Genomic DNA, 25,294 nt, shown 5'->3' on the forward strand with positions numbered 1-25,294 from the left:
AATTCTCTCAAAGAAATACTTTGTCCACAGAATATTCATTAAATTGCTTGTATGTTACAAATTATTGGGTTCATGTTCTTCAGGTCTTGTCTTTACAATGAAAGTTTTTGTCATCAAATTTCGAAAAATATTATTGGCAGTAAGGTGCTCCACCTGACCCTGCTCAAATTTTTCTTTAATTTAGTGGAAAGTGAAGTGCGACATCTGAGCCAAAAGTAAGTTTAATCATAAAGAAAAATTTTTCTATATTTATATTGTTTTATGTATTATTTTTCTAATTTATGTACATCTAAAAAGTCACCTTATTTTCTAGTTTAAAGTAGATTTGTTTTTAAAACATGGTTGTAGACATAGTCTTTCAGTAAAGTTTTTTATGTTCTTTATGTGGCTTCAGTTCACATTTTTGTTTTTCACTTATTTAGACATTTGGATAGGTAAAATTTCATATATTTTTCAGGGTTTATGTATTTTTTAATTCTTAAGTAATGGATCTAAGTGGAAGTACTACTGGGTTTTTTAACATTGAATCTGTAATATCCACGGTAAGTTTTGTGTATGTTCTAAGACATGCAGTTCGATTACTATTTGTGTTTTTTGGTCATTATATTGAATTATGACCATTTTTTATATTGTGCTCTTTATTATAATTTTGTTAAAATCTTTATATATTACACCCTTTCTATATTTAGAAATCACTAGATCGTTTTGTATTATGGCAAAAGATATTATGCCTAATGACTATAGTGATCAAGTTGGCATAAAAATATACTTTGGTTCATATTTTCATTAGGTTGTATGACTGGTCAGATTCTCAGAGTCTGAAAATAACAGGAAAGGCAATTCTTCTTGAAATCTTTTGGTCAGGAAATGAGGCCTCTGGGCTTTTGACCAAACCAGTAAATATGCTTTTGGAGTGGACCATATATTCTCACAAGGAAAAATGCAAGTCTAATGATGTAAGTAGAATTGATTTACAAATGAATAATGACCTATGAAAAAGTACATCTTTGAGTTACACATCTTTTGTCTTTATTCTTTGAACAGTTTGAATAAAAGTAAAATCTCTCCAAATGTATCATTGTTTTCTGTTTATTTAGGTTTTATTGTAAAAGATCCTTAGAAGTTGGTTTCTTCATCATCTTACATCTGGGTGTAGTAGCTAGGGACAGTTTTTTGATCATTACTGCTAAGATATCTGAATTCACTTACTCTAGATTTTTTACTTTTGTACAATTTCAATTCTTACGGAACCTATGATTTTAAAAACTGAGTCCATACAATTTTTTGTGTGTACAAATAGAAAGTTTTACTTGTTTTTAAAACTACCTTTGTGGTTGTTCGTTATTTCTTCATAAGTAGATCTTGCTTGTCATTAGAAATTTAAAGTACGGTGATTTCAGTGTATTACCTATCTGAAGGGTAGTTGGGAAAATTAAATGCACTGCATTGCAACATACTGTGCCATGTTTTGGATGCATAATAACCATTTATCACCTTTCTTCTCTTGAGAATAATCTGCCTTTGGGACTTAATTGTCTGCTTTTTGTGTGTTAATATCATTGATTTCTGCTTATAATTTTTTTTCAAACTGTTATTTAAATTATAGTTAGTGAACATACAGTGCAATATTGGTTTCAGCAGTAGAATTCAGTGATTCATCACTTACATATAACACCCAGTGCTCATCACAAGTGCCCTTCTTAATACCCATCACCCAACTAGCACATGCCCCACCACCTCCCTCTGTTCTCTGTCATTAAGAGTCTCTCAGCTGTTCATAATTTTTTTAGTTCTTTCCTTTTATATCTTGAATATTTGGATCTATTTTCTTTTTAGTCCTTATTTCTAATATACTCAAAATAAATTGCCTTTGACTACAGATTGAGGTTTATTCACAGGTTTTAATACTTCAGTGTGCTGTTAGTGTTTTTTTTTCCCCAATGTTTTTTATTGTCAGTTATGAATTCTTTGATTCAAGAAGCATTTTAATATGCTTTAAAACTTCTCAATGGATGTATTTTTGTTATGATTAATGGATATGTTTGTGCTTTTTTGTTAATTTCTAATGTAAATTATAGTTAAAAAAAATGAGCCCTCTATTTCTGGCATGTGAAGTTAACTGAACTTTACTTTTCGAGTCCATGTAAGATCAGAGTAAACAGTATGTTTTCCCCATTGTTTTAAATTCCTCTCTGTCACTTTTAAGTCAAATTTAATAATTGCCTTAATTAATACTTCTGAATCTACTTTGTAAATTTGTTCCTTTTTTCTTTCTTTCTTTTTTTTATGTTAACCATTTGTTTGTGTAGATGATGCATAGTGTTTTAGGTGGAGAATTCTGGTGTCAAATGGCCATAAGTCTATTCTTTCTCCAGGAAAATTCTTACATAGTTTCTCTTCTCATATTTCCTCTGATTGACTTTTTCTGCTCTACTTTTTTTAGTTCCAATACTTTCTCCATGTATCTTCTGTGCTTTTTCCCTGTCATCTAGATTTTCAGGTCTTTCATATTGTGAAGCATTCTGGGTAGTGTCTTTTCATTTAATTTTTAATTCACTAGTCTCTTTTCAGTAGTGTCTAATATGTTGTTAAACATGACTGTTGCATTTTTACGTTTTGTATTTTTGCCAGTTTTAGACGTTTTTACTTCCTAATTACTATGACGTGTTTTTATGGTTTCTGGTTGCCTACAAAATATTCAAGGTTTTCTTTCGTTTTTCAACGTGGCAGTAATAAATTTATAGTCTTTGACTGACTTGCATATCTGAAGTCTTCGTAAGTCTACCTGTTTTCTCCTGTTAACTTCTCTTGTGTTTTATATATTCTCTTATGAGCTAGTTATCATTTACCATATGCCATAAATCACATTTGAAAAATTATTTGTAAAAACAATAACATGACAAAGACACAGAATATCTTCCTCTGGAGAGAATTTCGGTTGCCAGGTTTGAGGGTTCCTGGGTAATCCCAAGTGAAGTACAGGGCTACAAATACAAACAGTTTATATTAGGCCTTGGGCTATGACTTTTATACTCCTTTTCCTCTGGGCTCCAAAAACCACAGTTTTATATCTCAACTCTTTCTCTGGATTCAACAAGTGTCCTTAGGGTAAAGTCAGCTAGCTTTGAGTGCCTTATTTGGCTTTTTACCTTCTCCAGATCTTGGCTTAGCAATTTCTTAATAGGTTTCCAGAAGATGTTTTACCTATTTTATTCAACATTTTTAGTTTTCTTCTTTAACAGCATATATTTGAATTATTTAGGCCTCTATTATCAGAAACGGAAGCCCTTACTGGTCTTTCAGAATTCTGTTTAGGTGGTACCTGAGGTTTTAAAAAAAGAAAATTCTTTTAAAGGCCCCAAACTTTCTTTAATTCGGCATTAAAAAGGGAGAATTATTTCCGAGTATTGCTTGTCTCTGTGGCCAAGGAGTTGTATTATGTGGCAATAACCAAGTGAGTAGTCTTATTTAAAAAAATAGGGTTAAAAAAAAAAATAGGGTTATATACATGTGTATAAGTTAGTCAACATAAAATGATACTTCATCGGCAGTTGAGTTTAATACTAAGATAAAACTGATAACATTCTTATTACTGTCTTTTTATGTACTTTTTAGATCATAGAATCATTAGGGATAGAAAATATTTTCTTATTATGGAGCATTTCTTTTTTATCCATTTGGATTATATAGATTAAATTACTCATTTATAACTGAAAATAATAATAACACTGACATTTTCAGTTTTACAAAAGTACTGTCAAAGATAGAAATTTACTCAGGAAATGCTGATGTAAATAATAACAGATTTACCCGTATTTAACTTAAAGATTTTTGTTCAGATTTTTAAATAAATTAAACATTTTGTGAAGCATTGCAGTTGTAGCATCGGTTATAATATTAGAACTTGACAGATTAAACTTTAAACTTGACAGATTAATATTTTATTTAACATTTGAATTGTGTAAATTCATATAAACTGGTTTTTGTGTGTATGTGTTACCTTATCTGCTAGAATTCATTCTTGAACTAATTAAATCTTTTTGGCAGTTTCCAATTTCAAGAATTCCATGCATGTTCACAGACATCATTTTCTGTACTATAAAGCATTTGTTTCTTGATTTGCTGAGTTGAAGCATTCAATTTAAGTCATTAGCTAAACAGAAGTCCTCAGTTTATGCTAATATTGTTTTGTCATAATGTCAGTCAGCAAGTGTTGCAGAGTGACACAATGGCAGTGAATTTCATTGTCATTAATCTGAGAAAGCTTTGGGCTTTCCTTGGCAAAGAGCAGAGGTGAGCTGTGTCAAGGTTAGGAGGGAGGTATAAATTTTGCTAAGCTTGGTGGTTAGTCCTACTTTTCTTTGTGATGTCTTTAAGTGCTATTTAATGATAACCCTACTATTATAGGTAGAAATGGAAGCTACTTTGTATTTAAAGATAGGGAAATTGAGGCTAAAGAGTTTAAGGAACTTCTTCAAGGTGTCACAGCTTGTTAGGGCAAAGTCTTGACTAGGGGCCAAGTCTCCATTGCAACATACTTTCTCTTGTTTCAGATGCCAGTGTTTTAAACAGGAAGAGGCACATTATGTGTATTATATTTGCATCTTTCTGACAGAGGTACTAGAGGAGCCGTGTGTCCTCTATTGCCATGGGATATTATGTAAAGCCCTAACCTGGGAGTCGGAAGGCCAAGATTGTAGTTTGTTCTACATGATACACTAGTTGGTTTTTGGAAGATCACCAAATTGATTGATTCAATGGAGATTACTTGTACTGGCAGTCAATAGAGACACTAGAGAACTGTATTGACAAAATGTCTGATAATAGACTTTAACACATTAGAAAGGGGATTCTAAGATAAATATATGTCATGTGCAGATCATGTCTATCTTTCATTTGTTTGTTAATTCTCAGGGTTTTCTGTTCTTTCAGCTTTAGCAAACATTTCAATATTCCAGGAAAGCTTGTCTCCCTTGATGATGTATTTGCCATATTCTCACTAATCTCCTTCTAAATCATATATATTCACTCTGTTAGAATTGGTAGCATTATTTATACACTGTTAAAGTCACAGTGAGTACAGTCCATAGCGCAATATCTTGGCCCTGTGGTGACGGTGAGTGGCATAGATAAGAATATAATGTGGGGCGCCTGGGTGGCGCAGTCGGTTAAGCGTCCGACTTCAGCCAGGTCACGATCTCGCGGTCCGTGAGTTCGAGCCCCGCGTCAGGCTCTGGGCTGATGGCTCGGAGCCTGGAGCCTGTTTCCGATTCTGTGTCTCCCTCTCTCTCTGCCCCTCCCCCGTTCATGCTCTGTCTCTCTCTGTCCCAAAAATAAATAAAAAACGTTGAAAAAAAAAATTTAAAAAAAAAAAAAAAAAAAAAAAGAATATAACGTGAAAGGGTCCAAAACCCTGATTGGAAAGTGTCTTTTTGTATAAAAATTTACTATAATGAATATGTGGTAGTGTGGATGCTTAGCTAATGTCACACAGGTAAGAATAATTTTAACAAGATCTTTCTTACCATGGCAAAGAAGCTACAGTAATTCCTTGCAAGTACTACCTGTCTCTATTTAATAACAGTAGTATCAAGGTAAATTGGATAATAGGCACTATCAAAATTAATTTGTGGTACCAAGTACATGTGTACATACATTTGTGTAAGGAAAGAGAAAGGTCCCAGCTGGTTGATTTTGTGGGGTCTTTTTTTAATTGATGGAGTGCTGGATTGTGGTTTTACATGAGACTTAGCTCTGTGGGCTAACCTCCTTTTTCCCTATTCAGAGCCTTATGACTAGGGATCTGAAGTGATCCTGATTTATTCTACTCTTGGGATGGAGAATATTTTGCGAAATCAAAATTTGCCAGTCTCTTGATGGTTTCCTAAGTAGTGTCATTGCTGACATTCAGATAAACATTTTGTTGCAAGGAACATTCTGCAGCATGGATCTTGATATGATCAACTTTTAGTTCAAATGTAGATTCTCACTGTCCTGTTTTATGTTCTCTTGATAAGTTGAACCCTGAGAAATAAAACTTGCTCAGAGTGATTATCTCCATGTTGGCTTTACAAAGTCAAGAGTTGGCTTCCTGCAAACTACTTTGAAGACTAGCTAAGACTCAATGCCTAAGGGAGTGAGTTGTGGTCAGCTTATGGCTCGGACCCTACCAGGGTACTAGGGGAGGAGTTGGTACTTTCCCGCCTGCTGATACAGCCAGTCCTACTGCTAGCTGCCCGGGTCACACAGCTGCAACTGCAAGACTTAAACACAGCCCTCTAATCAGGGTGGGCGAGAGGGTGGTGCTAATGCCCAGTCATGAATCCTGACCTGGCAGCATCGAGCTGTGATCAAGGTTTTGTGTTGAGGCTCCTGATGATATTACAGGAAGGGTAGTGCTTCCCTAATCATGCAGCTTAAAATCTCCTCAGCCCCATTCTTCATAGTCTGTCTCTCACATTCTAATGTCCAGCCCTGCCTTAATGCAGTACGGCCATACAGTGTGATAGAGCCACAGGGAACTTGCACACCTACCTAAGCACCCTGACTCTGGGCTTTTCCTCAGTAAACACTGTTTTGGCAGGCCTGGTGTATGTCCTGCTTGCACAACAAACCAGAACTAGAACTTTAGTTTTGAAGTTAATAATAGCTTCTTATAATAAGGAATGATGGTACTCTTATGAAATATTTTATACTGTAGGAACCTTGTCTGCTGAAGGCAGGAGAAAGAAATCCAGTAGCCTCTGATGGTTTGTGATTTCTCTGCCCTTAACCCCATATTAGGTTTAGTATAGTTGCGGAACACAGCACTTACCATCTATTTGGATACTATAACATTTATTTATTAAAATCTTTTCACATGTTTTGTACCCAGCTGTTAATTTGGCATTTTTTTTCACACATCCAACCCACCTAAAGAACAAATACCGAAAGTAAAGGAATTTCAACTAGTTTTAATGTCATTGTGGAAAAGTGTTAATTTTTAAATCAAAAGTGTTTAAAAATATTTTTATACCTCTTTGCCTTCATATTTTTGAATTAGAGATTTTCCACATTAGGGTAAAGCATACTTACTGTAATTAAATTTGGTATGCTTGCTTTATTTTTTATAGGAATTTAATGTTTAGAAGTGATAATATAGAACAATATTCATCTTTAAGAATTGATCCCAATACATCTCTAAATTAGGTAATGTAACTTGATACAATTTAATAATTAGAATTTTAGCCAATCTGTTTCTTTACAACAATCTTGTTTGCTAAAGTTCTTATTCATTGTGTTTTTTAAGTCTTTTTCTGGAGTATGCCATATGGAGAAATGGAAAGTTTAATTTTATATATAAACAGGGATGGCTAAGTCTATTTTTTTTTTTAATATCTCTGTATTCTTGTTAACAGAAATCCACAGAAGCCAGATATCTCCTGCATGTTTTAATGGAATTACTGCCATAGTAAAGCACTGACACTGTTGAATAATGATATTTTAAAAGTTTATTCTAAGCTGTCTGTATATAAGTACTGGAGGTTTTGTTTTATTAGCGGTTTTGTCATATGGGTATAAAGATTTAGATATGGATAGGGGGAGGAAGGAGAGGCAGAAAATGGAGAGAGGGAATTAGCTTGCTGCGGTTCTAGGAACACCTTTTAGTGTTAGCATACTCTAATTTTAAATAGCTAAGTTTGCCTCAACAAGTATTTGAAATAAACACTGATAAAAAAAACCATCTATTTTAATATGCATTACTAATATTTGTCCCATCTTAATGTTAGGTCTTCAAACATGAACTAGCCTACTTACTCACAGGAATTCTTGGAGCAGCAATAGATTATTGGATCTTCCTTGGTCTGAAGAGGGGTAAAAATGTGATGCGACACATGTCTGATGACTTAGGAAGTTATGTTTCCCTTTCATGTGATGGTGAGTGTTCTGGGTTGTTTTTCTTAGACCTATTATGTGATTTTCCTTTAGGCAGTCTGTAATCTTTAACATACATTCATATGAAGCTTTCTTAAAATAGTTACACACACACAGGCATGCATAACATAGAAACAGTATAAAGAAGGTAAAAATTATTCATCATGAATGTTCCCATGCAGGTAAACATTTAACTTTTTTATCTATTTCTTTCTAGTAATATCTAAGTATTTTTTTAATACTCTTGAACTCATATATATCATTTTATACTCTTATTTTCCTCTAAATGTTACATGAGCCTTCACCCCCACCACATTATTTATTTTTCAAAATATTATTTTGATGACTTCACAAAAACGGAATATTAGATGGTAATATAGAAAATAGTACTTGGAAATATTTATTTATATGCAATATTATTAATATTTTCCTTAATCATATAATTAAAAATTATAAGTAAACTACCCTATGCAAGTAAATATTTGACCAAATTTTTTTTAATTTCAAAAAATTTTTTTATTAACTAGACAAATTTAAATCAGTTTATTGTCTTTTCATTGAAGAAGCGGATTAACTTTTTTATGTATGGCGTTTCAGAATCTTACATGGTAAGAACAATTTTCAGTCCTTTTAATACTTATAATCATTGAGGTTGAGTAGAAAGCATTATCCTTCATCTTATATGTGCCATATGAACAGTTCCCAGGTCTCTTCCTATGTAAATACTTAACAGTAGTAAAATGAAATTCACTGACTCAGAATACTTACTTTATAAAACCACTTGCATTAACTTGTTTATCTTATTAACTTACTATCACTGTTTAAAACTTTTGCCCCGATGTACCTGTTGCTGTATAATTTTTCTTACTATAAAAAGCTGCTACTATTTCTTTTCAATTGAGTCTGGTGGTGTAGCAAATGAGCCCGGATGAAGCAAAAAGAAGTAATTCATATGTATAATTTTCTCACTCTTTCTCCTCCCCCAATCATCCATTCTAGTTTTAAATTTTCCTCTAAAATAACTCATTTTCACATACCCACTTTATGAACGGTTCTACCTAACTCTTGGTCTCCAGAGTGAGGGAGACTTCCAAAAGACCTGAGGGCACCATTCCTGAACTTCAAAGTCAGGTTAGGAAACTATGAATCTTGTCATTTCTTTCTTTCTCACTTGTATCCTAACTTCCTAAAATGAATGTATTTTAAAACAAGTGAGTTTTTGTGGCCCTCAAATATAAAAGATAATTTTTTATATACTGCAAAAATTTTAGACTGCCAAGTATTCTTTTTTGTTATACATGTGTTTCAGTACATCTAGGTTTTTATGTAAAAGAAAAAGTTCTTGAATATGCTTTAATATCACTTTAATACTTTGAAGAAAGATTCTAGAATAGGAATCCAGGACTAAAACGGGAGTTCAGGATTTATTCGATGATGCCCTCTGCAAACGGAGGTCTCTTTTTTATACTACTGAACTTACAAGATTTTTATCTCAAGCATTTTATCTTCTTCTTTTCCTTTTTCTTTGAGCTGAGGGGTGATTACTGTTACTTTTGTGGAGTAGCTAGCCTTTTTGTTGTTTGACTTTTTAACATTCCTTAGCTCAAATTCAATATTCCTCTAAAATCCTTTCTTATTTATTTCACTCCATTCCTACTGGGTAGTTCTTTTGTTGCTGTCGTTGATGTTCTTGTTGTTTTAGAAATAGCAAATTTCTGTCATTATTTGCTAGCATGAGAACTGAACATTTAGCTAAAAGGATTCCCCTGCTTGTATTCCATAATGAAACTTCTTTGAGTTGAGGGACCCAGGACAGGATTTGCAGTGGCTTTAGAGGCCATCAGTATAGTTAAATGTCTTGTTTCCAGTATGTGTTGGTTACCTTGAAGGTAATACAGTTTGTCTCATAGTTTAGCCAAATGCAGAAAATATGAGCCTGTACTAATAGGGTTTCATTATATGTTCTAAGTCAGGTTCGATGCTTTCTTCACTCATATGCTGATTTGCACTGTACTTTAAAGCAAGGTATTGTTATCCACTGCTATTTCCTCCTTTCGCATGACAAGTTTAAACCCAACAAGTTTGAGCCTATGACTGACTTAAGCTAAAGCTAGATGTTAATGTTACCATTACGATCTTTTTGACACACTGAGCGATTACTTTGCTTCCCCCGATATGTTTGATCACTAGTATTTAAAACTCTAGTTGAGATTTAAACTATATCCATGTTTGAAAAGTAGGCTTAACCCTTTTTTTTTTTAAACTCTTCTCAAAACACACATAATTGGTCCTTTGGGCTTCTAATTCAGCTACAGATGGGTAGTTTTAAAAAAGACATTTCTAAAATGGTTCAAATTAATATCTTCCTAAATTTTTGTTGTTAGTATGACTTGATTTTTTACTATTGTCAAGAGGCAGAAATCAAGTGAACAGTTTAAGAGAACAGTAAGTAGCTTTTCTATAGTTAGTATACAAAATTGAAGTGTTTATTATGGACTTTAATAGCATAATAACTTTTATCCCTACAAGTGGACCAGGTGTTTTAATAATGTCCTTTTTGTCAGTATGTCAGTATTTTGATGAAGAATGATTTCTTTATCTCTGGATACTCCCTTTTTTAAAATTTCTTTGCATTTTTCATCAGATGCTTTTTGCTTTTCCTAAGTCACTAGTAACGATGTTATAGTTTGTTACATAACATTTAATTGAAGATAATGGTCCATCTTTCTCATGGCCATCTGTACATTTTTGTTTTTCTTAGTGCACAAATACAAATCATATTATGATGCTACTCAGATTCAAATCTATTAATTTCAGTTTAGTAAAACCGTTGTTCGTTTTTGTTCTGTAGAAGATTAAGGTAGAAGATATTTCAGTAGATAAGTAAAATCCTTCTTTCCTTCAGATCTCATGTCCGTTAACCCACATTGATGTCCTTCTCTTTTATTTCTAAACACTTTGAACAGAAAGAGTTTTCTTATATCCCTTTCTATATTTTAAGATCAGGTGATCTGAAATTATTTTTTTATGCTTATTGAAATTTCTAGTATATTGGCTTAAACCAGGGGTTGGCAAACTTTTTTTGTATATGATATCACATAGTAAGCATTGTTGGCTGTACAGGCTTGTAGTCTATCCCAGCTCCTCAACTCTGCAGTTGTATGAAGAGCAGCCATACACAGAACATAAATGGACATGGTGATGTTTCAATAAAACTTTATTTATAAAAATAGCAAGATATTGTTTCTTAACTTCTAACTTAAACTTATTTTTTCTCCTGCTTTTAGTGGGAAGAAAACGTGTCATCAAAATGTACTATAATATTTTTTACATCTTTAGAGAAATTTAGTAAAACTCCCTTTACCCTTCGCAGACTACTTCATTATTTTTTCCTGATAAATAATGTTTCCAAACTCTTTTATTTTTTAATTCCTCTCCATTTTTCAGACCTCTTTCATAAATATGTTTTCATAATTTTACTAATTATCTCATCGGAATGTTTCTATTCACTTTATTTATTCAACATATTTTTATTGCTACTCTACTAAGCACCGAAATAAATACTGTGTCTAGTGAAGGGGTGGGTGACAAAACATGGTGGCCCTTGATTTTTTGGAGTTTTTGGTGAGAGAAACAGACTATAATTAGATTAATGTAAATATATCGTTTAAAAATGCTGAGTGCTTCAAACAAGAAAAACTAGGTGTTGAGATGGGTGAACTTATACTTCATATCAGGTAATCGTGTAAAACAGAACCTGAAGGAAAAGTAGGAGTTGGGCAGAGACAGGGAAACATGTTTCCATTAGAAGACACAACATTTACCAAAACTGAGATAGGAAGAAGCAGGGCCTGTTTGAAATCTTATGGTAGCTAGCTAATGGCAAGATGCAAGAAGAGTAGCCAGAATAAAGGCAAAGAAATTGTAAGAGAGTTTGCAGAGGAACTCCTAAGCCATGTTGATGAGTTAGAAGCTCTTTTAGGGGTGCCTGAGTCGCTCAGTCAGTTAAGCATCTGACTTTGGCTCAGGTCATGATCTCCTGTTTTGTGGGTTGGAGCCCCCAGTTGGGCTCTATGCTGACAGCTCAGAGCCTGGAGCCTACCTCAGATTCTGTGTCCGCCTCTCTCTCTCTGCCCCTCCCCTGCTTGCACTCTGTCTCTCTCTCTCTGAAAAATAAACAAACGTTTAAAAAAAAAAGTTTTTTTTAACAAGGGAGTGGCATGACTTTTTAAAAAAGCCTATCAAATGCTCTTTCTGGGTGAATAACTTCAATTGGATCATCTCCTTTGAACAATACAGTGCAAGTTATTTCTACTTTGTTTTTGCCTCCGCTTAGAGGTGATATGTTAAGAGATCAGTTGGTTGTAATAAACACTGTGATGATAGGCTTTTTTTAAATGTATAACTAGAGATTTAATATTCAAAAGAATTCTTTCAGAATAGAAAATTTTTGCAAATCATATATCAGATAAGGGGTTAATATTCAAAGTATATAAAGAGCTAACAAAACTTGAGAGCAGACAGTCTGTTAAAAATTGGGCAGAAGAACTAAATTTGTCCAAAGAGGAATCAAAATGCCTAACAGGCACATGAAAAGATGCTCAATAGCACTAATCATCAAGGAGATACAAATCAAAATGACAGTGAGATACCACCTCACACCAGTTGGAATGGCTATCATCAAGAAGACAAGACAGTGGTTTACATGGATGTGTTAAAAAGGGAGCCTGTATACACTATTAATGGGAATGTAAAGTAGTCCGAATACTATGGAAAATAACATGGAAGTTCCTCAACAAATTAAAAATTGATCCACCGTGCAATTCAGCAGTACCACTTTTGGGTACATACCCAGAGGAAATGAAAACAGGATTTTGATGAGGTTTATGCACACCCATGTTTGTCACAGCATTATTCACAATAGCCAAGATATGGAAAAACCCAAATGCCCATCGTTGGATGAATGGATACAAAAGATGTGGTATACATATACCATGGACTCTTACTCAGCCATGAGAAGGGAGGATATTCTTCTATTCACAACAACATGGATGGACCTTGAGCATGTTACACTAAATGAGAGAGACAAGTACTGTATGAAGTCACTTACATGTGGAATCTTAAAAAGTCAAACCTGCAAAAAACAAAAAGCAAACCCAGTAAAATTGATGTGACATACATTGGGTTCTGGAATCAAACGGTCAAGAAAGAGTTCTTGGGATGTCTTTGGTGCAAAAGCATAGCAACAGGAATCATGGGCAGAAAAAGCTACACTGGGATTGTGAGGAGTGACTGATGATACACTATTAAGTTGGGAGGGGCTTAGGGATAGTGTAAGTCTCTAAGGAATTTGGAAGCAAGGTTTTTGGGACCTTGAGGGGCTAGCTGCTGTTTAAGAATAAGGTCATTTACTAATCTCTAGTAAAACCTTAGTCATGAGACTCTTCAGATGTGTATCAGGGGGCCATATGTTTGGAGGATAATTGCTAACCTATATCTTGGGATGGGGGGCAGGGGGGTTGGCAGGGAATAGAGATAAAGGAAGTTTTCAAAGGGATTTTCGTATGTTAAAGAAAACTTACAGGATCCTGGAGGTTGGGCTAACATCATAATGTCGGGCTAAGGTTGCCTTTTGCATCTAGCAAAGGACTAACATTGAGGCATTTGAGTTCATGTAGGAAGGTCCCTCTGCCTGTCTTAAGTACTTGTCGGTGGGCTGCATTAATATTTTTTTCTTCTACGCTTCTTTTGCCTTTGTTTTCCATATCACAGTGGTGGTTACTATAGGATGGGGAGTGAGGGGATAAAGTTGATTGTGTTTAAGGCTCCAAACTTGAAGCGAGTAGTAAATAAGCCATAGAAATCTATCTAATATACAATATGATGAACACAGATAATAATATTGTAGTATAATGATGTTATATAATAAATGCTACCTCAGTGGCAATCACGTTACAGTATATAAAAGTTTCAAAGTGACAGGCTGTACACCTTAAATTTATAAAATGTCATATGGCAAGTTGATTAAAATCTTTTGATGATCATTCTTACTGCTTGCACAGTTTCAGTATTTGCAGTGCAGTAGGTTGTAAGTAGTCAGTTGTAACAAAAGGTTGTAAATAACTCCTTTCTCATTTCCAGTTCTTATAATTGTATCTCAGTGGAAGCTATTTTGGAAAGGTTTATTTGAATTGAGCAGTCTCCTGTATGTGTGGGGTTAGGTGGATCTACTTAACATCTGACTGGAGCCCTTTGCCTATATGGCAGTGTGTGCCTCAAGGCAAGTTTAGGTCTTTAGGCAAGGCAGAATTTCTAGGTTAGCCTGGACACTGTTTATATTTGGGGCTGGATCATTCTTTGTTGTTGGAGACTGTCCTATGAACTGTGAATTGTAGGGCTTTCAGTAGTAGCTGTGTCCTTTGGCCACTGAATGCCAGTAGCACTTCCCACACTAGTTATGACAACCAAGCATTGCCAAATGTTCCCTGGAGAAATTCCCCACCCACTTAGTTCATTCTTTCTCCCTCTTCACCCTGCTGTGCCCCCCTCCTGCAGTCAAAATTCAGACAATCAAGAACTGCAGGAATACCAGCCCTGAGCCTTTTGTTAAGGCATTTGAGCAGGATACGACTCTTGTTGGGTGTCTGGAGTCTTTTCAGCCCAAAGGAACTCAGCCCCTGTGTACAGAGGTCAAGTTTTATACTTCATATTGATATTTAGTTTGTCATTCTGTTCAATTTTTAAAATGCATTTTAACCTGTTATGTTTATTTTGCTGATTTTATTGACTTTTTCCAGAGTTTGTAGTAAAGGAGAACAGAATATGCCACCCCAAAATGTGCCACCTTGGCATGTGGGTTATTTTGCGCTAAAGACAGTTGAGGACCAACAGACTTTAGGAAGAGTTTTATCTCCCCCTTAACTGCCTAAAATAATTTAAGTAACTTTCTTCCCAGACTAGGCCTTCTATACAAAGAGTATGGGCTAGATGTGGTAAGCTGGGGCTAACTTGGCAGGGTCTGTTTGTTCTGATTCCTGTATGTGTCCCATTGTCTCTGCATAGTGTGGCAGATATTTTGTTACCAAACATTTGCTTTTCCCAATTGCCTCAATTGCCAAGTGTCTTTGAACCTCTCCTGTCTGTGTGTGGCTCCTGCATGAAAGGAATTAAATTTGTTTTTCTTCTGTTAGTCTTATGTCAATTTAATTAAGACACCAGCCAAAAGAACCTAGAAGGGTGGAGGAAAAAATTTTCCTCCCCTACAAGTGGCCACAGAGAGAGAGTAGTTTTAGTGTCTGGATGGTGGACATTCTGTGGCTGCTGCAGCTGAGAGATCCTGGGACAATTTTCAGAAAGCCACAGAAGGTAAGAATTCTTATCATGTCAGTTTCCCAGATCTCTGCCTGCAGCATCCAGTGGAAGCAAGAATAGTGAGAGTCCTCTTTTTCCTTTTATAAATTTAGATTAGCAGGAGGAAATATTTGTGAAACTAGTTCCTTGCATATAGGGACTCTGGAAAAGGTGTGTAATTAGTACTCTTGGTTTTGTTTAATTTTTTTTTTTTATTTAAGTAATCTCTGCATCCAACATGGGTCTTGAACTCATGATCTCAAGATCAAGAGTTGAATGCTCTTCCAGTTGACCAGCCAGGCACCCCAAGTTCTCTTGGTTTTTATTGGTCATTTTCCTCTCAAAGATGGTCACTGTTTTTCTTTGTCTCTCTGTTGTGTTGTCATAAGGAGGAAAATTGTAGGGTGTAACAAACACAAGCCCTATAAACCTGCTATTTGAGCCACTGACCTCACAGACTAGTGAGTTCTCGGTTCTCTGACTTATCAAATTGGCATTTGTTTAGACAAGCTTTGTTGTGCGTTAACATGCACATAAGGTGAAGGCTTTTGGAAGCCAAAGCTGCAGGATTGGTGGGCACGAGTCAAGCACTTAAAAGCTATTAGAGTGCTCACTACCTAACTCAGTGACCCCATGTTAGGATAAGTTGGTCCTAGAATAGGTTAGATTGGCACTAGGTCACCCATCATCCTCAAGATAATTTCTGTGCAGTGAGGTTTTTTGATTTAAAATAACTCAAAATTTCCAACTGAGCAACATGTCCCTATTAAGTATTACTCTGGCTCTGAGAGCCCCGAGGCTCAGTTAGTGTACATATAAGAAAAACTGGATGAGGTTTTACTTTTCTCTCGTTCTGTATCTTGATAACTTGGCTTTGTGACCAGTGAGAATATTTTCTATCCTCTCTGCCAGGTGCAAGGTGCACATACCAGCATGCATCTTGGTGGCCACTCAAATAGACTGGAGTTCTGAGACATGAAGTCATAAGCAGCACTCTCTTTCTCTGAGTGTGCAGTCTATGAGGGGAGTTTGTTATGAGAGGTCCCACTCAGTCTATAAGGGGTTTTAGCCATCTCAGCCTGTGTCATTTTGTCAGTGCTAGAAAAGTCCCATTCCAGTAGCGCCTGCCTGGTGTCATAGATTAGCATGTGTGTGACTGGAGATGTCTCACATTCTCCTTGGAAACCTGACACAGTGTTATCATTATACCATTTTTACTGTAACAACTTTTGTAGACTCTTTGAGTGAACTTCTTCAATCATAGGGGCTGCCTCTTCTGTACCCACTTGAGGAATGTCTCTTGTGTCCATGGTAAAAATTGATTCAGAGCATAGAAAGTTGCTTCCGGGTTTTTCCACAAAAAGGCTTATTAGTTTGAGTTGCTATTAAGATTAATACACAATCGTTCTTGTCAATGGCCAGACAGTAGATACTTTATAATACAAAAATATATAATTGGTTATATTTAAAAGGAAAAATTTTAGAGAGATGTCATCTTAAACAGTTGGTGCCTTTGGAATGACCAGATTTAAAAAGAGGACCTAAAGGGGGCACCTGGGTGGCTCAGAAGGTTAAGCATCTGACTCATGGTTTTGGCTCAGGTCACGATCTCACAGTTTCGTGAGTTCGAGCCCTGCATCAGGCTCTGAGCTGACAGCGCGGACCCTGCTTCAGATTCTCTCTCTCCCTCTTTCTCTCTCTGCCCCTCTCCCTCCCCCACTCTCACTGCCTCTGTCTCTCTCAAATAAAATAAAACTGAAAAAATAGTTTAAAAAAAAAAGGACCCAAAGGAATATAATCAGTAGCCTTAGGGACTCCTTTACAAGGTTAAATAACAGAAATTAGAACAAAAATTATAGTACACATCCAGTGTAAATTCTCTGTCTTAAATTCCAGTCCCATCTCCTCAGCAAATTCCCTAACTCCCTGAATTCCCCTGCCTTCCCTAGAAAATTCCGTATACACCCAGCTGCCTGTATAAATTTTACTTTCTCTAAAAGATTTGCCTGGAGCTTTTCAGTTTGTACTTCAGACGAGAGTCTATAGGTTTCTAGTTTAAATGCTGAAGGCTGGGAAGTAAATTTAAACAGAAGCACCTGTGACAGGCAGTAGGCCTCACTTTACTATTTCGTACAGTTCCTCCTACTTCCCAGGGCTTTGTAATCAGGCCCTGCCAGCTTTGGGCCTTCCTATGCAGTGTCCCTAGAGGATATATCCTGGAACCCCCACTGCAAAGAATTCATGACCCATGAACAGGAGCAGATCTTTCATGTTATAAAGCCCTCTTACCTCCACTTTCAGAAGACATACCAAATTTAGAGAGCAGAAACATTAATGGCCATTCACAACACTACTAACAGAGACCTTGATTAGCTGCAAAAGAGCGTTCTCCCCACCCATGGTGTCGCTGTAGTTAACTGACAAGCCAGATGGCTCCCTGAGGAAAAATCTGCCTCCCATAGGAAACTGGTGACCACAAAGTATCTCTTAGATCCTCCAACAGATGATCAGCTGAAGGCCTGAAGGCTGGTGTTTGGGATCTGATAGAAGCAATAGTAGAGACTTTTTCCCCTAAGGTGAATTGGTCCAAGGTTGAATTGTACAGTCTGAAAGAAGCCCTTTGTGTTTTAAAATGCTTAATAGAAACTTTACAGAGGTATATTGCACTAAACCCTGAAGTTATAAATAAGGGAATCTTTTGGTTTCTATCTTCGTCGGAAATCCTTTCCACGATGCAAGTCTTTATCTTACAGATCTTTGCAAAACCAGAAATGAAGCCCTGGGAACAATTACCATCCCTCAAGTCTCCCTTATAAATCCGTGTAGATACTGTAAAAGATTGGGACATTGAAAATAGAATTGTCCCTCACTTAAAAAGAAGGCAAAATTTAGATAGTAATTACCCCACATCTCTGATAATAGGCAAATGTATCCCAAAAGCAGAATCTTGGAGAAAACTATGGATACTTTGTGCTTTTGTGATGTGAATTTTCTACCCCCAGATCCTATAAGACCTAAGAACCATTCTTTGAAATGCAAACTTCAGGAAAAAGTTTTTTATCAAGAAGGAGGGAAAAAGGAGCTTGGTGGAAATAAAGCGAATAAAAAATCTTAAGTGTTATCTCCATAAATATTGAAAAGCTTTAGCCATCTGAGCAGGTGATTTAACTTACTTCAACTGTCAAAACAAAATTTGGATCCAACTGCTCTTTTAAAAACCAGTAAGGTTTGCATTATCATACCCATCTCATGGCTAAAATTTTTAAACAACTATATTTTGTGTGGTAGATGTATTATTCTACCTCTGGATAGTGTTGCTAATATCAGTTTTTAAAAGAATTCTACTTAATTGGCTTAAAAACAAACAAGTGCTTATATGGATTAAGTAATCTTAAAATTCTGAGAAATACATAAGACCTAACACAAATGCCTTTTAGGTCCACATAATTTGGAAAAGCAGTTAGTATTAAAGCTAGTTTAAGTTCATTGGTTTAGTTACAATAGACATGTCTTTAAAATTATCAACACTGAATATAATGCAGACATACAACTTACTGTACCTGAGTTTATTAGTGAAATAAGTTCATGTTATCTCTGTTAAAAAATTTGTCAGCAAGAAAAATAGGTTGGGATGGCTGACTTTGTCTATCTCATGAGATTTTCATGGGTAATCCGAACATAATTGTTGGGAGCAAGTGATTTAGGTAGATATAAGTGAGATGAGAATTGTTAGGTGAATTTTTTCCACAGTAATTATGTTTTATGGTATGTGTACTTAAAAAGCTTTCCAAATCTCTTTGGTAACTTCTTAAATCCTTAGAGTTTTGTTTGTAAAGTCAAGTTACATTATAAAAATTAATTTCTTTTAAAAAAAATGTCTTTTTTAATGTTTATTTTTGAGAAGGAGAAACCGAGCACAAGTGGGGGAGAGGCAGAGACAGAGACAGAGACACAGAATCTGAAGCAGACTATAGGCTCTGTGCGGACAGCTCAGAGCTGACAGCTCACAGCCCCTGATGTGGGGCTCAAACTCACAAACTGTGAGATCATGAGCTGAGCCGAAGTCGGATGCCCAACGGACTGAGCCACCCAGGTGCCCCCTTTTTTTTTTAAATTTTTTAAAGTCTATTTATTTTGAGAAAGAGCGTGCAGGCAGGGTAGGGACAAGAGAGAGGTGGGGAGAGAGAATCTCAAGCAGGCTCCACAGTGTCAGTGAAGATGTGGGCCTCGAACCCACAAACTGGGATATCATGACCTGAGCCGAAATCAAGAGTTGAATGCCACCCCAACACCCCGGTAGAAATTCATTTCTAAATAAGATGGAAATACTAGATCATTTCTAAATAAGATAAAATACTACAACACTAATTACCGTATAAAGTTTTATCCCCTTTTGGATTCACAGAGGAACTAAAGATATTTGGTGTGTTAGTAAACTTGTCTTTTGTCACTTTGGCAGATTTACTGTGAGGAACAATATATTTCTAGAAATTATTGAATGTGTTCAAAATTTCTTGGTAATGTTACAATTGTCTACTTCTTAGTTTTTACTAGAAATCAACATTTCTAAGGGTTAAGAATTTTATTTAATATATGTAATTAAGACTACTGGAAATAATAGGGGTGATAACTGCATGCAAGGAACAAGTCGAGTTTCTGACTAAGAGAAGGTATGAGGTATGGAGATGTGTTTTTGGTAAGAGAGAAACAAGTAATTTTTTCCTAATTGTTTCAGAATGGGAAGGAGAGAAAATTTTACCTTCAAGGTCAAGTTGGCTAAAGTTAAATGAATTTATTATAAGGGTTTTACAAAATAACCTTTGAGGTCAACAATGTACTTACATTTAAGTACAACTGAAAGTATTCTTTCATCTGCTAAAAGGACAGAGTTTTCTTGGACCATCCGATTTTCTTTCAATAATGTGAAAGGTTTTTATTCACCTTTTAAATAATCTGCCTAGGAAACAACAATTCTGTGTATTATCAAAATAATTTCCTCTGTTGTCTTAACAAGTTTTTGATTACTTAAGAAAACAGAGTGTTCTCTATTGCCAAGGTGTTTTTGTTTTTTTGTTTTTTTTCTGGCTACTTGAATTTCTATATTTGAGTGCAAAATCTTTGTCACTTTGGTTAAGTTATCTCACAGTGGCTTATGATACTGTTTGACCAAGCGTTCTAAAATCTTTTTTTTTTTTAATGTTTATTTTTGAGAGACAAAGAGAGACAGAGCACAAACAGGGGAGGAGCAGAGAAAGAGGGAGACACAGAATCCGAAGCAGGCTCCAGGCTCTGAGCTGTCAGCACAGGGCCCAATGCAGGGCTTGAACTCAGAGACCGCAGGATCGTGACCTAAGCCAAAGTCAGATGCCCAACCAAAGGAGTCACCCAGGCTGCCCTAAAATCTTTTGATACTCTGACAAACTTCTCAAAATCGAATTCTAAAGCCATTTGTGACTTCGAAGTAAATTTGCGATTTTGCAAAGGATCCCTGGAGTATTGCAAAAGATATGTTCTTTCTCCTTGTCACATGTGCATTCCTGAACAAATTAGGTTTATTTGATAAGTCACATGGGAAACACTGTCAAATAAGAAGTAATACTTAAGCCTTCTTTATGTTGTTTTTCTATAGTTGTATGTAAGTGTTCCAAAAATAATATAAAATTCCCAGAAATGTGATATGTGCTGGTATAATGTTGTCACTTGTAATTCTAGTCTTCATTTTTTTTTTTTTTTTTACTTTTTTAACATTCATTTATTTTTGAGAGAGAGCGTGCGCACGAGCGGGGGAGGGGCAGAGAGAGAGAGAGGTAGACACAAATCTGAAGCAGGCTTCAGGCTCCGAGCTGTCAGCACAGAGCCTTGATGTGGGGCACGAACCCATGACCATGAGATCATGACCTGAGCCAAAGTCAGACACCCAACTGACTGAGCCACCCCGGTGCCCCATTCTAGTCTTTACCTTAAGATGTGTGCCAGAGAGATAACCAAATAACCAGGGCCATTTTTAAGTTTGTTATTTACAAAGAGTTACTGTTCTGCTCTGTTGCATTGTGAATATGTTTCATCCTCAGATTCATGGAAAGAACTCTGACAAATACTGTAGTATATTGTTTCTCATAATTTTAAGATCATACCATTTAATTGGGTAAGGATTTGCAGAACTCTGATGGAGAAACATCATTTCCTAAAACTGCAAACATAAGATCCTGATCAATAAGCATTAATTTTATGGGACTGAATGGACTAATGAGGATGACTATAATTTTTATAACTTTTTGTTTGAAACATTACTGTTTTTTAATGTTATGTTTTTCCACTTTTAAGGAAACTTTATAACAAACTGGTAAAGTATACCTTTGTAAGCAAAGACAAAACCTTAACCTTTTCTCCCTACCTGATCTCTCTGGAACTCAGAAACTTCTTAGTATTCTTATTTTCATGGCAGTACAGTTATTTGCATAAGTTCAGTAAGAATCGGTTCTCCTTGTAACAAGACACAATTGGATACATTGGTTATGTTGCCAAAGTTTTGGCTGGAATGTCATATTTGAGAATGTGCATAGAAACGCATTATGACCAGACAGCTTTAAGGAACTAAAGCGGACTTCATGGAGCCATTAAATCCCTTTGGAAAAACAGCCTGGTACCTTGCTTTCAGGACTCCCAGCAGCCTTACCAGGTAAACAAGGTCACTTCCTAGCAGGCTCAGAAACCTTGGGATATTTTGGAGACCTCAAGAAAAGAGGAATTTATCCACGTCTATAGGTATAGCAGGCAAAGTCTTATAGCAGGAACTTTGCTTGGCTTCCTAGCCTCAAGAGTCTTTTGAAAGTTCAATCAGAGTCATGCCTGGCTGGCTCAGTCAAAGGAACATGAACTCTTGATCTTGAGGTCATGAGTTCAAGCCTCATATTGGGTGTTAAGATGACTAAAAAAAAGAAAAGAAAATTAACTTTTTAAAAATCATAAAAAATAAAAGGTCAATCTGAGATTCCTTATGAAAAGTTCCAGCAGATTTAAAAGAGCCTGTATGGTCAATATCTATTCTTGCTGCACTTAGGTAAATAATCAGCCACATTTACTAGACTTCATTTGCAAATGAATTTGTCTCATTGTGGTTATATTTGATAAAATGAGGGTGACTGTAGAAAGAAAAATTGTTTCCATAATACACTTTTATGGATATCAGATCCTGTTTCTGTTAATTGCCTTTGAGGTCCTGTTTTATACCTGTAAACTGGACTAGATGCTGAATTCTTCTAGTTCCCTCCAGTATTTGGCTATAAATCTCCAAACTGGCATTTCTAAGTTTTTTTTCCCCACCTTTCTGACTTGGAATTGTTGAGAACTGAAATATCCCTTTTCCTGAAGCTGTGCAAGCAAAAGCTGGATAGCTTGATAGAAACTTTATAGAAATTACCACAGCAGCACCTGCATGGATGGTCTTCATACCTAATGCTGTGTGGCCACTCAGAAAACTCACCAGAGACATTCACACTGCAGACGAGGAAAATCTGTCAGATTGCCACTGCCTGCACTTGTTCAGTCTGAAGGTGTTTTGAGCCAGACATCTAGAAATCTTGACTGGCTGCCTTCACAACTTAGAGATTTAGATTATAGTCTGTCCCAGCCATTAACTTTTGCTTCCATAAAAATAACCTTAGTAAATTCCAGATTGTACAATGTAGGCCTAACTTTGGGAGCACACCTGTATTACTACCTCCTGAAATGAGACACAACTCTTTTCATTGAACTGACCAGTTCTCAGGGCTGAGAGACTGGTTCAGTGAGATGGAGCAATCTATCAACTCAGCTTCTAGAATGCTAAACTTCTTGGGAAGTTTCAAAGGCTGGACTGAAGGGGAGAAAAAAATGCCACCCGAGAATGTGTCACTTTGGCAGGTGGATTATTTTGCACTAAAGATAATCAAGTATCAAAAGACTCGAGGGGCGCCTAGGTGTCTCAGTTTGTTAATTATCTGGCTCTTGATTTCAGCTCAGGTCATGATCTTGCATTCATGGGTTCGAGCCCTGCATAGGACTTCACATTGACAGTATGGAACCTGTTTGAGGTTCTCTCTCTTCCCCCCTCTTTCTGCCCCTCCCACACGTGTGCTCTCTCTCTCAAAATGGATAGAGGGTTTGGTCCTGAAAGAGAAATATCAGCAGAGGTAACTATAAAGAGTACAAGCTAGGTGTGGTGAGCTAAGGCAAGTTTAGCAAAGCCTATTTGTTCAGATTCCTCTCTGTGTCCCACTGTCTCTGTATAGCATGTCAAATATTTGTTTACCAAACATTTGCTTTTCCCATCTTCTGTAAATTGTCTTCCTTCCCTGTGACCCCACCTCCATTCTCCTTAACTAGGATGGCATGTAAACCTTAATTACCTTTGAACCTCTCATGTATATGAGGCTCCCATATGAAAGGAATTAAATTTGTTTTCCCTATGTTAATCTTTCTTATGTCAATTTAATTAATAGACCCGCCAAAAGAACTTAGAAGGGTAAAGAAAAAAAGTTTTCTCCCCTACAGGAGTGAATCTGCCATATTGTATAATATCACAACTTTTTTGTCCTGTTTTAATTTTAGCTCTTTTAGCATCTTGTTGATTGGTCTTGTTTATTCTTTATATTCCATTCTGTTACTTATACAGAAAGTATCAATGGAGAATTCATAATATCGAATAGATTATTTTATGTGGCAAATAGTCCTTTATTACTTTCAGTTCTTGTGTATATTTATGCATTTCCATGTTATTGGAAAACTTGAGGTTTTTGGAAGAAAAGATTTGAGGCTCTTGGTGTTTCATTTTGGTTTTGTCATTTAAAATTATAGCCCCCTCCCCCTACTTCCTATATAGTAGATGGGTACAGACTTCTAAGGATGTCCTCATACATTCTCTTGTCTTACATTTTCCTTTCCTTTACATTTACTCCTCCTCTGCAGTTATAGGATTCATGGATGTTGTCAGGGGAAAGGGCCTAATTTCTTTCTTCCTGTCATCTCAAATTAAATAATATATGTGTCCATTAAAAAACCAAGTACTGGTTCGCCAAAGACAACCCTATTGTGTGAAGATATCTTTACATTAGTTGGAAAATATAGTGATAAAATCCTATACCTATCTATTCATATATCATCTCTCTGTTCATGTGTGTGTGTATCTAATTTCAAAACTTTTATTTAAAATAATAAAAATTAATGATTGTTTCAAATGTGAGAACATGCACCATAAAAAAAATAAAATTTCTAATTTCTTGAAAGACAAGTATCATCTTAGGAGTATCGTCTGTTTTTTGTGCTTTAAAATCATATGGATGAATCTTACTGGTGTAGGAGTCATCATTTCAATGAATGACACCCATGCAGAAATACTCTGTAGAAAGAAGTTTTATAGGGTGTAGCAGTAACTATTTTTATTTCTCTTGCTTTGTACAGACTTTTCTTCACAGGAATTAGAGATTTTCATTTGTTCCTTTTCCTCCTCCTGGCTTCAAATGTTTGTTGCAGAGGCAGTCTTTAAAAAGTTGTGTTCACAGAGTTCCATCAGCATTTCTTCTGAGCCACTCTCTCTCCAAAAAATGGTAAGCACCAGTCTGTTCTAGTTCTTCTAATTGCCAAAAGGTGACTTCATAAATTCAACTTTAAAATGTTTTTGTTATTTCTAATAATTGGGCAGAGCTTATTAACTCTAAATCTTACAAATTTATATAAATCTATATAACCTTTCAATTCTGTGTAAGAGTGGGCATTTTCTACCTTGAAAATGAAGTGATTAGTGAATAGAAATTTTAATTACGTATTTGAGAGTAATTAAGGATTGATAACAGAAAAATAATACAAAAATCTTTGTTTCCTTGCCATAGCACATAAAATAATAATTTCGGAAAGATGTAGATCCAAAAAAATTTTATGTAATATTTAATGATACTTAAAAAGCAAAATGTGTCATTGATGCCACAAGCTATTCCTCTTTATCATATATATATATATGTGTGTGTGTGTGTGTGTACACACACACACACACACA

At 35.7% G+C, this 25,294-nt stretch overlaps 1 protein-coding gene across 1 annotated transcript in view; it reads left to right on the plus strand.

Annotated features, from left to right (window-relative positions):
• SLF1 (SMC5-SMC6 complex localization factor 1) overlaps window positions 1-25,294 on the plus strand; it is an 82,661-nt gene that overhangs the window by 47,756 nt on the left and 9,611 nt on the right. The window contains exons 13-16 of the mRNA XM_049648589.1: window positions 84-215; window positions 791-956; window positions 7,770-7,917; window positions 24,703-24,848. Of these exons, the coding sequence (XP_049504546.1) occupies window positions 84-215; window positions 791-956; window positions 7,770-7,917; window positions 24,703-24,848 (592 nt within the window). The remainder of the gene's footprint in view (window positions 1-83; window positions 216-790; window positions 957-7,769; window positions 7,918-24,702; window positions 24,849-25,294) is intronic.

Source organism: Panthera uncia (genome assembly GCF_023721935.1).
Source record: "Panthera uncia isolate 11264 chromosome A1 unlocalized genomic scaffold, Puncia_PCG_1.0 HiC_scaffold_17, whole genome shotgun sequence".
Taxonomy (NCBI): Eukaryota; Metazoa; Chordata; class Mammalia; order Carnivora; family Felidae; genus Panthera; species Panthera uncia.